Here is a 12,216-nt window from a genome sequence, read left to right on the forward strand (position 1 = left end):
CTAAAGGCGGAGCACCCGAGAAGAAGGAGGCGGAGGAAGAAGAAGAGGAGACCGAGGGGGCGGCGGCGGTGCTGGCTTGTTCCAGCAGGTGGAGCAGTCGCAGCTTCTCCCCGCCGGGCAGGAGGGGGCTGGCGGGGACGAGGAGACACAATCGCCGCCGCCGCCGCGTAACCGGATCCCGCACAGCCCAGTGCGCCCGACTTGCCGCCCAGGCTCCTCCGGGCGCGCCATGGCCGGGTAGCGGGGAGCCGGTGGGGGCGGCCACAATGCTGCGGGCGCCGGCCCTGGCGATGCGCTTCGCCCTCCTGTTGCCGCTGCTGGTCGGCCCCGGCTGGCCGGCTCGCGGCAAGGCGCAGCCCGGGGAGCCTCCCAGCCCGCAGGGTGAGTGGGCGCGCGGGGGGCGCCGGAGAGGAAGGAAAAGGCTGCGGGGGTCTTGCATGCAGAAGGCGGGTAGTGGCGGGGCGGGGGTTGGGGGTGAATCGAGGGAGCCCCCCCCCTCCTGTGGTGGGAACCGGGGATCTGGCTGGGTGGGTGGGGCAGTTTGGGGTGGGGTGGGGGGGCTATTGCTCCGTGCCATTTATGCGGGTGCGAGAGCTGTTGGCACGCGGTGGCGCATTTCCAGAAAAACTGAGGTGGGTGGGAAAGGGAGGCACATCTTTAGCTGGGTTTCAACCTCCCCCCTCCAATTTTTGTGTATTGTGTGTGTATGTGGCTGCTTCTCCCGCCTCCGCCTTTCTGGATCGGGTGGTGGTCGGTTTGGGTGGGTGTCCCCTCGGCTCTGGTCTGCTGGTTCCCCAAAAGGAGATGGGCGAGACCTTGCAGGACGGCGGCGAAGGCGATGCGCCGTGGGGCAGCGGGAATTGGGGAGGGGGGTACGCGGTGGGTGGGTCCGCGCCGATTCCTTCCACTCGATCACGCACAGAAACCCCCCCTAAATATTGCGCCCCTCTCTCGATATTGGGCTCCGGGATGGGACCCCCCAAGGCTCCATCCCTCCATTTCATAGACAGGGAAGAGGTGGGGGGAAGGAGGGTTTGGGGGGTGGGGGCGCGCGGGGGGGCGCGCAGGGTTTTTGTCTATTCTTACGCCCGTTCCCAGCGCCCTTGAGCTCCCTCCACCTTCCATCTGCCAGCCCCCTGCTCGCACCATCTCTTTCTCCTCCCATCCCTTTGGCTGGCCATCTCCTTACATGGCAATCTGTTTATTTCAGGGTCTTTTCTTCTACTGCTGCCCACCCTGAACCTTTTGTCTGCCTCTCTGCGGTCCCCATCCTTGAGCCACCGTCTCTCTCTCTCCCCCCCCCCCTGTGTTTCTCCCCCTCTGCTTCTGTCTGTATACCATCTGACTAGAATATTGCCTCTCTCGGTCCACACCCATTTCTCCCTCTGCACATCCTTTTTGACCTCTGTCGGATGTACCTGTTGTCTGCCTGCCTTGTATTCTGCTTGTTGATCTCGTGCATTTCATAAAGACACACACCTCTCTGCTCCTACACGCATGCACAGTCGCTTGTGAGCTGCCCTGTGGTGTGTGTGTGACCTGCCTGCGTTGTGCGGCATTGTGTCTGAAACAGCCAGAAATCTCCCCATTTGTGGTGTTTGATCTGTGGCGGCTCTTTCACACATGACGTGTGTGGACAGGGCCTATCAGAGGTGCATAATTCATCCTCTAACACAATCCGTCTACCAGTTCCTTATGCAGTGCCCTTTTCTGTTTATCGGTTTCACTCTGCCCCCACCCCTTAGATGTATTTTCCCAAGTGCCACCATGCAACTTAATTCCCCATCCCCACCCTCCGGCTTGGCGCCATACCTTCCCTTAGGGCATCCTGGCTGGGAACATGGCGTTTGCCTTGGAGACCTTGATTCTGAGCTGTTGCTGCGACGGAGCGCTGTACCATTGGGGGGGCACCTCCCTCCTGGACCCTGGAGAAGGGCTGGGTGGGGGGTGAGGGGGAAGCAAGGGTGCACAGGGACCTCTCCCCATCTGTGGCTTGAGGGGTAGCCAAGTGGATCCCACACTCCACGCTCTCCTTGTTTAGTGTCTTGGGTCCATATGGCAGCGTGGAGACAGAGGGCCTGTTTGTTTGTTCTGGATGATGGAGCTGGAGAATTGGGTGGTGCGAGCATATTAGCAATTTAATATTCATGTTGTGCTTTAATTGTTGTGACCAGCTCCGGGACCTTAGGGTGAAGGATGGGTAATATAAATTGTAATGCGTAATAATAATGATAGTCCTTCTTTCCCAGTTTGTGTGTGTGTGTGTGTGTGTGTTGGGTGGTGGTAGAGAGAAATGGCAACCCCTCCCTGAGCACTGTGCTGAGATATCTGCCACTTCAGCTTTATTCCGTTATAGACCTAATAGACTCTGACGTTTCCAGAAAACTGCTTGTCTTCCCTGCAACTGTCATTGCATATTGGGGGGGGGGAGGACTCCACCCTTTCACCTGCTGCTTGCCCCATGCACCAATTAACATGTCAGCAGCATCTCTGGCAAGTTTGACCAATGAGCTCTGCCTCCTCAAACCTGAACTCGAATCACATCGTGCCTCTTTGTGTGTGTGGAGCACAGGGAAGAAGGTATCTGGGCAAGATGTTGTGGCCCAGCCCTGTTTAAAAAGGAAATGCTCACCTGTGCATACACATGCTAATGTCCTTGATTTGGTGACTTTGCCAGTCCTTTGCTTTCACCTCTTTTGTTTCGCCCCCACTCCGCACACACAAAAAAAGACCAACGGGCAGAGTTCTGTGCTCCCTTTGCATTTGGCAAGTTCCTGCTAACATTTTTAGTTTAGTTTTTAATATGTGTGATGCTTTCCCAAAAGCAGTTGTGCTCAAAGCAAGTGGCAATTCACAAATGGCAATGATTCAGCAACAACAATCCCTTTTTGTATTTATGAGTGTTTATTAAATTACAGCTTTTCACATAATTATTGCCAGTCCCAGTTTTAAAGTTTTCCCCTTGCATTTGACTAATTCCCTTTATATCTATCTATATCTACCATCTATCTATCATCATATTTTAATCATTCTGGCTTTTGCATAAATTTCTCATTAAAAATTTAGGCTGTTTTGCTTTCTGACACAGCTTCTTACTTTTAGGCTAAACTGTGTTGCCTGCTTTTTAAAATGAATATGTCCGTTTGGCACATGCCAGCCTAATATCCTTGCCTTTGAGCCTACAGTTCTACCTACCTGCTAACAAAATCACTCCTGGCAGCCAGTTTCTTTTCTCTGATATCTTCCAGACAAGTTTTTTTTAGACCCAGCACCTCTTTTATCATAAACAAACTGATTCTGCTTCATTTTTTTTATTATTTACTGTGTGGTATTCAACTAAGTCCAACTTAGAGTAGACCCATTGATATTGATGAACCTAAGTTAGTCATGTCTGTTTACTTCAGGGGTCAATTCCTGAATTTTTGTTGGAAGCCGCCCAGAGCGGCTGAGGTAACCCAGTCAGACGGGCGGGGTATAAGAAACAAATTATTATTATTATTATTATCATCATCATCAGTTTTGCCCCATTAAGGAGCCCAGAGCCAGGGGATCCTGACTGATCTCCCTATTCAGGCAGTGTCTGGACTCAGACACGCTTAACTTCATCAGGCGGCTTCAAACCAAACTCTGGTTTCACCATCACTTTTTAAAATCATCTTTCCTTTGGTTTCCAATAAACGGAAAACAGATTTTTCTCTCCTGTGCCAAAATTTTGAACTCTGGAACAGAAAGAGCCTCAAAACACCCTGAATTCTACCGGTATTTCTAGAGACCTTTGTGCCTCTTGGTTTCCACTAGCAGACTCTGTATTCTTATTATTGAAGAGTGTTTTATACTACTTGCTATTGTCAAACAGTTTGGTAATGAAAGAGATATGGGTGAAGATCAGTGTCACCCAAGAAGGCAGAGTTGTCCAGTCACTATACTCTTGAGTACCTTTTCCTGGAAAGGGTATAAAGTGGTACCTCGGGTTAAGAACTTAATTCATTCTGGAGGTCCGTTCTTAACCTGAAACTGTTCTTAACCTGAGGTACCACTTTAGCTAATGGGGCCTCCCGCCGCCACCGCATGATTTCTGTTCTCATCCTGAAGCAAAGTTCTTAACCCGAGGTATTATTTCTGGGTTAGCGGAGTCTGTAACCTGAAGCGTCTGTAACCTGAGGTACCACTGTATTGTTGACTGGTATTAGATTGGTGAGTTGGCACAATCCTCCAGGTGCAGCATGGGTATTTTTTCAGGAGTGCCCACACAACTGTCCCCATATGTGGAGTGAGAATGCTTCCTCCCATTTATAAGCCTTCGAGAGGAGTAACCAGATTTTACTGGGCTACAACTCTCATAATTCTTCACCGTTGGCCATGATGGTGCAAGCCATTGTCCAATAACATCTGAAAGACCCTTGCTCTCGAACCTAGCTGGTCAACCTGCCACTGCTTTTGTTGTTGTTTAGTCATGTCCGATTCTTCGTGACCCCATGGCACTCCTGTCTTCCACTGCCTCCTGCAGTTTGGTCAAACTCATGCTGGTAGCTTCAAGAACATTATCCAACCATCTCATCCTCTGTCGTCCCATTCTCCTTGTGCCCTCCATCTTTCCCAACATCAGGGTCTTTTCCAGGGAGTCTTCTCTTCTCATGAGGTGGCCAAAGGATTGGAGCCTCAGCTTCACAATCTGTCCTTCCAGTGAGCACTCAGGGCTGATTTCCTTCAGAATGGAGAGGTTTGATTTTCTTGCAGTCCATGGGACTCTCAAGAGTCTCCTCCAGCACCATAATTCAAAAGCATCACTGCCACTCCTAGATACCCTAAACCACGATGGGCAAAGGCTGAAAACAGACAGGGCAGGCTGAAGTTTGTCAACATCCCCAAGACTGAAATTCACCCAGTGATTCCTCATCAGACAGTGTTCTGGGTGCATTGAGAGACTGTGAAAGCTGCAAAGTACAGTGGTACCTCAGGTTAAGTACTTAATTTGTTCCGGAGGTCCGTTCTTAACCTGAAACTGTTCTTAACCTGAGGTACCACTTTAGCTAATGGGGCCTCCCGCTGCTGCTGTGTGATTTCTGTTCTCATCCTGAAGCAAAGTTCTTAACCCGAGGTACTATTTCTGGGTTAGCGGAATCTGTAACCTGAAGCGTATGTAACCTGAAGCGTCTGTGACCCGAGGTACCACTGTAGTTGTAGAGGCAAGCAATGCTATCCTCAAAAGCAAATTGAAAACCACGAACCTATGAAGATTCCTTGACATCATCCTGCTAGCTCTGATGTGAGCCGTTCCTTTCAAGGCTTGTGCTGCAGATCCCAAATTGCAGAGGTGATGAGGACTTGCCAGGAGCTCGGTTTTGTTTTGCAGTTTTCTAAATTTCTATAGGACGCCTGTAGTGAAGACATAAGCGTTTGGAACATTTTGGATGGAATGGAGCACAAGAAGAGGAAATGGCTGCAGAGGTTGAAAAGAAGTGGGGACATGGATTAAGCTTAAGTAGAATAGGTAGAGACCAAATGAAGTTATGTGAACATCCTCCTTCCTCCCCACCCCCACCCCAAAATTATCCACGTCTGGAGAAGCCTGCCATGGATGCTGATCCAATTTTGAGGGAAGCAGTCATGGCTAGGGGAAGAAAACCTAGCAGAGGGTCCCTGATCCTTCAGCCAGATAAAGCCAACCAGGAACTGGATAGGAAACTTTGGTCTGTGCTGTATCCGGATTCTTGACCGGCAAGCGAATTTGGCAGGATTTCCTCTGGCGGATGAGGCAGCTGGGGTGGGGAAACAGGGTATGTGATGGTCATAGGATGCTTGCTGCCCCATTGCCTGGAGTGTGGCTGTGCTCATTTCTGAAAATCTCCAATTTTTGTGTGGAATAACCGCCCGGTCTTCTCCATCTCCAAAGAGGGTATCTCACAACTGAAAAAGCTGGAGGCAGGAGAATTGTGCCTGGATCCTCTCAGGGTGCCACACAACCAAAAGCAGATTAAAAGGACACATTTTGAAGGCCCCACAGCTGTGTTGACTGTGTGAGCTTGCCTGGTTTTGGCAGAACTGTTGAGTGGGGTTTCCCCGTGGGCTGATTTGTGGGTCACAAATTGTGCAGGCCTGCTCCAGACCTCTCTTTTGCTTCTGCTGTGGTGAATGGGGAGCGGCTTTGTGGACGTAGCTTTTGTGTGGTCCGGCCAAGAAGACCCCCGGCCAAGCACAGATCAGGCCTGATGGACAGCGCCAAGTTTTGAACCTGCAGGACAGCAGCTGCTGCTGCAATGCTAGTGTGTGTTAATGCAACGCTTGGCTGTTTCTCCTCTCCCAGCCTGTCTTGGCTCTCTTGCACCCCACTCTCTTCCTTGAACGTGTGTGGGAACGTCAGCGTCCCCCAACCCTTCGCTGGATTTGGCTTCCCTACAGTCTGTCCTGGAAAAGGACATCAGGCCAGCGTTGGCCAACAATATTTTGCTTATAGTTGTGGAAAAATGGGACATCTGGAAAGCATCTGGATCCAACAGCATTCCTCAGCTGCAAAAATCCAACTGCTGCGTAGTTTGGGGTGGGGGTGCTCCTGGATTCAATAATACTCTTTTTTACCTCAGGGACTATTGCAGCCTGCGATGTATTACGTATTTGTCCTAGACGCAAATGATTTGTGGAAACTGCAACCAAAATGGTCAAAGGCCTGGAAACGATGCCTTATGAGGAACGGCTAAGGGAGCTGGGCATGTTTAGCCTGGAGAAGAGGAGGTTAAGGGGTGATATGATAGCCATGTTCAAATATATAAAAGGATGTCATATAGAGGAGGGAGAAAGGTTGTTTTCTGCTGCTCCAGAGAAGCGGACACGGAGCAATGGATCCAAACTACAAGAAATAAGATTCCACCTAAACATTAGGAAGAACTTCCTGACAGTAAGAGCTGTTCGACAGTGGAATTTGCTGCCAAGGAGTGTGGTGGAGTCTCCTACTTTGGAGGTCTTTAAGCAGAGGCTTGACAACCATATGTCAGGAGTGCTCTGATGGTGTTTCCTGCTTGGCAGGGGGTTGGACTCGATGGCCCTTGTGGTCTCTTCCAACTCTATGATTCTATGATTTGATGGCGATTACTTCCTCCCTAGGAACTTTGACGATAGCTGTCTTGAGAGAGTGATGAGTGCTGTCTCGGCCTCTCACACCAAACTCTCTATTATTACTAAGAATCCCAGGCTGGGGGCTGGGAATGCGCTGCGGCGTTTTGTTGTTGGTCCCTGCTTGTTGGCGTCATTCCCGCTACAGTGGTAGCTCGGGTTAAGAACTTAATTCGTTCCGGAGGTCCGTTCTTAACCTGAAGCACCACTTTAGCTAATGGGGCCTCCCGCTGCCGCACAATTTCTTTTCTCATCCTGAAGCAAAATTCTTAACCCGAGGTAATATTTCTGGGTTAGCCGAGTCTGTAACCTGAAGCGCCTGTAACCTGTAACCCGAGGTACCACGGTATTAGCAAAAGCCAAGGGGTTGGAAGCCACCCAAAAGTATGGGAAGGGGTTTATATCCTCTGCTCTGGGGCCCAGTGTTGTAAATTAAAAGAAAAAGAACTTTTTTAATTAAAAAATGCAGTAACAACAAAATCCTGACAAGGCCACAGAAAGCTGGTTGCAGCTGAGGAAGGGGCGGGTGGGGGTTGAGATCTAAATAAATCAGCTCAGCCAGAGGCAGATTGTGTGAGTTCATCAGATAAAGTAGGCAGTGGTGGAAAAATAGAATATTGCCCACCCACCCCCCAAAAAATGCTAAAGAAGGAATTGACCTGCTCAAGTGGAAGTAATAGTGCCACTGTATTCTGCTCTGGTCAGACCACACCTGGAGTACTGTGTCCAGTTCTGGGCACCACAATTCAAGAAGGACACTGACAAACTGGAACGTGTCCAGAGGAGGGCAACCAAAATGGTCAAAGGCCTGGAAACGATGCCTTATGAGGAACGGCTAAGGGAGCTGGGCATGTTTAGCCTGGAGAAGAGGAGGTTAAGGGGTGATATGATAGCCATGTTCAAATATATAAAAGGATGTCACATAGAGGAGGGAGAAAGGTTGTTTTCTGCTGCTCCAGAGAAGCGGACACGGAGCAATGGATCCAAACTACAAGAAAGAAGATTCCACCTAAACATTAGGAAGAACTTCCTGACAGTAAGAGCTGTTTGACAGTGGAATTTGCTGCCAAGGAGTGTGGTGGAGTCTCCTACTTTGGAGGTCTTTAAGCAGAGGCTTGACAACCATATGTCAGGAGTGCTCTGATGGTGTTTCCTGCTTGGCAGGGAGTTGGACTCGATGGCCCTTGTGGTCTCTTCCAACTCTATGATTCTATGATTCTATGATTCTATGATTCTAAGATTCTAAGTCCCTGACAGCTTGTCATAAGTATGGAGCAGGGTGGGGTGGGGGAATGAGGTTAGCGAGTTACCTTCTGTGAGGTTTAAAAAAACCCTTCCCTGCTATGCTATACAAGGATGTTTCAGGACAAGGGAAAGACAAAGTACAGTTTTCTCTCCTTTTTAATGCTCCAGGAGTCCTGCCTGCTATAGCAGTGCAAGAAGTTCAGGTGTGCTTTGGCTGGTACCACTACAGTGGTACCTCGGGTTACAGACACTTCAGGTTACAGACGCTTCAGGCTACAGACTCCGCTAACCCAGAAATAGTACCTCGGGTTAAGAACTTTGCTTCAGGATGAGAACAGAAATCATGCAGCGGTGGTGGTAGCGGGAGGCCCCATTATCTAAAGTGGTACCCCAGGTTAAGAACAGTTTCAGGTTAAGAACGGACCTCCGGAACGAATTAAGTACTTAACCAGAGGTACCACTGTATATAGCTCAGGAGGGGAAGATTGGAGTAATTGTGTGTGTGTTTGGGGGCAAGGTGCCCTTTATCCCCTCCCCGCTCTTTAAAGTCTCCACTTCCTTGATCGGAGCTCTCAGGTGGTTGGGGGCACGCTGCCCCATTTTGTTGCAGCAGGTCCCATTTCTTCCCTTCTTACTCGCTGGCTTGTTCTGTCGGAACATTTCTCCAACTGCTACATAACAACCAAGTCGTGTACAGCACAGCAAAGGGATATTTAGGAACAAACTGGGGGACGCGACAAAACGTTGCCACATATCCCCAGTCTCAGTGAACTTGTACAGCCAGACTGGAAAAGGAGCTTTGTTATGCTCTGAGGGAATGTCCGCCATTTCAAAAGCCCTCAAGGAAGCCCTGGAACAGCAAAACAAGGATTTGTTTCCAGGTTGGCTAGGCCCCAGAGCAGAAGATTCATTGTTGGGGGCTAAAGAGACACAGCAAGATTTTTGTTGCATGTCCCTGCTTGTCGTTCTTAATCGTTCTGATCTATAGAGCACCTTGAGTTTGCAAAGTTGCTTGAAGTCTCTCTCCCCCCCCCCGTTTATTTTCACCCCATCCTCCTTGAAGTGGGTCAGTTTTATTCACACACACACATTTTTATTAATTTTTTAACATAACAGTTCGAACAGTCATACAACATAACTTCTCATCTTATACAATATTTTTAGACTTCCGTCAACACTTCTGATGATTTTATGTTCTTTATCACTTATTATGCATTTCTTAATTTCATATTACCTTTAATTATCCTTAACTAATAATTCGCCTCATTATCTTTCTTGCAATATTTCAAATAATTCACCTTACAAAACTTCTTGCAAACCTACTAGCGTAATCTGTTCATCACAATTGCTTTTCAAATAGTTCGTAAATTTACTCCAGTCTTCTGAGAATCTCTGGTCCCGCAGGTTTCGAATCCTTCCTGTTAATTTATCTAATTCTGCATAGTCCATCAGTTTCATCCTCCATTCTTCTTTCATTGGTAGTTCTTCTTGCTTGAAGTGGGTCTGTTTCCATGCTTCTTTGGGAGCTGCTAAGCTAGTGTATGATCATAGTATATGAAAATGCCCAAACTGCCATCATAAACAGAGAACAGTGATGTAAGTGCCTGAGGTAATGGAGCCAGCAGCTTTTTCATTCCTGTTGGTCCTCCACTATCTGGAGTGACTCCCATCTAAACTTTTTTTTTCTTCCCAGCCTTTGAAACCGTGGTTGGTAGCTAAATGCTCTCACCAAGAATCCCTCCTTTCTTAATCCCACACATAATAATAATAATAATAATAATAATAATAATAATAATTTATTATTTATACCCCGCCCATCTGGCTGGGTTTCCCCAGCCACTCTGGGCGGCTTCCAAAAGAATATTAAAATACTGTGATACATCAAACATTAAAAGCTTCCCTAAACAGGGCTGCCTTCAGATGTCTTCTAAAAGCCTGGTAGTTGTTTGACATCTGGTGGGAGGGCGTTCCACAGGGAGGGCGCCACTACCGAGAAGGCCCTCTGCCTGGTTCCCTCTAACTTGGCTTCTTGCAGTGAGGGAACCGCCAGAAGGCCCTCGGCGCTGGACCTCAGTGTCCGGGTAGAACGATGGAGGTGGAGACGCTCCTTCAGGTATACTGGACCGAGGCCGTTTAGGGCTTTAAAGGTCAGCACCAACACTTTGAATTGTGCTCGGAAACGTACTGGGAGCCAATGTAGGTCTTTCAAGACCGGTGTTATATGGTCTCGGTGGCCGCTCCCAGTCACCAGTCTGGCTGCTGCATTCTGGATTAGTTGTAGTTTCCGGGTCACCTTCAAAGGTAGCCCCACGTAGAGCGCATTGCAGTAGTCCAAGCGGGAGATAACCAGAGCATGCACCACTCTGGCGAGACAGTCCGCAGGCAGGTAGGGGCTCAGCCTGCGTACCAGATGGAGCTGGTAGACAGCTGCCCTGGACACAGAATTGACCTGCGCCTCCATGGACAGCTGTGAGTCCAAAATGACTCCCAGGCTGTGCACCTGGTCCTTCAGGGGCACAGTTACCCCATTCAGGACCAGGGAATCCTCCACACCTGCCTGCCTCCTGTCCCCCAAAAACAGTGCTTCTGTCTTGTCAGGATTCAATCTCAATCTGTTTGCCGCCATCCATCCTCTGTATGCATATCTGTATGCAGATAGCGGTGAATTGTCTCTTGTGTACTTAGTGAGTGGCACTCTGCACATCCTTAGAGGCAACCTAGCAACACATATGGCGTACCAGCTCTGGCGTTCAAAATAGGCCCGAGAGCTCCACCTTGGCTCAGATTATGTCCTCATTGTATGGCCTTGGGAAAGTCCAGAGAACATATTCTCTTTCCGGTCTTGTTTGGCCACAGGAATAAACAAAAGCTCCACTCTCTTGGCAAAGCGTTGGCTTCCGTAACAAAAGGATTGTTGGATTCAGACCGGAGTAGAACTCTTGACATGCAAGTTGCATACATACTATACCAGGGGTCAGCAAACCTTTTTAGCAGGGGGCCGGTCCACTGTCCCTCAGACCTTGTGGGGGGCTGGACTATATTTTGAAAAAAATAAAAATGGACGAATTCCTATGCCCCACAAATAACCCAGAAATGTGTTTTAAATAAAAGCTCACATTCTACTCATGAAAAAACACCAGGCAGGCCCCACAAATAATCCAGAGATGCATTTTAAATAAAAGGACACATTCTACTCATGTGAAAACACACTGATTCCTGGACTGTCCGCGGGCCGGATTTAGAAGACAATTGGGCCAGATCTGGCCTCCCAGGCCTTAGTTTGCCTACCCATGTGCTATACCTTTAAAGCACACTCAAAATACACCCCCCCCCCCAAAAAAAAGAATTCTGTGAGCTGTAGTTTATTGATGATTGCTAGGAATTGTAGGTCTCTGAGGGGTAAACCATTGTTAGCCAGACTCCAGGCGTGTTTTGCAACTGGCACAGTTCCAATTGCGACTGCACAGAGATCTCTGGATCTGGCGACCGGGGGAAACAAAATGTCACTTAGGGAAGAATCTGAAATACTTTTCTCAAAGCTTGAATTTGTTTTGGATTGTGTGATGTTTTAATGTGCCGTCAACTGCTTTGAGTTTTCTTCTTTAAAATATGGTATAGAAATGAGATGAGGATGATGATAATCCACTGCAAAAAGGCATCTAGACATTTCCATTGTGGTGACCATCATATCTAGGTTTAAGGTGCCATTTGGCAATTAGATTATATATCCGAGCTTCAAACACAGGCATAAACTACAGTGCCCAGAATTCTTTGAGGGAAAGAATGTGCATTGAATGTGCTTTAATAGTATTGCATGCAGCCTAAAACTATAGCAATGTCTTCCAGAGGTGACTTTCTCTTCGT

General features: G+C 48.5%; 1 protein-coding gene across 2 annotated transcripts in view; it reads left to right on the forward strand.

Moving 5' to 3' along the window:
- Positions 1-12,216, forward strand: part of FAM171A2 (family with sequence similarity 171 member A2) — a 45,487-nt gene continuing 33,271 nt past the window's right edge. The window contains exon 1 of one of the 2 annotated variants that reach the window (XM_082194790.1): positions 1-381. In XM_082194790.1, coding sequence (XP_082050916.1) covers positions 267-381 — 115 coding nt within the window. In that variant the 5' untranslated portion in view covers positions 1-266. The remainder of the gene's footprint in view (positions 382-12,216) is intronic. The other variant, XM_082194793.1, reaches the window with a different exon arrangement.

This window comes from Podarcis vaucheri (assembly GCF_965113315.1).
Source record: "Podarcis vaucheri genome assembly, chromosome: 13".
Taxonomy (NCBI): Eukaryota; Metazoa; Chordata; class Lepidosauria; order Squamata; family Lacertidae; genus Podarcis; species Podarcis vaucheri.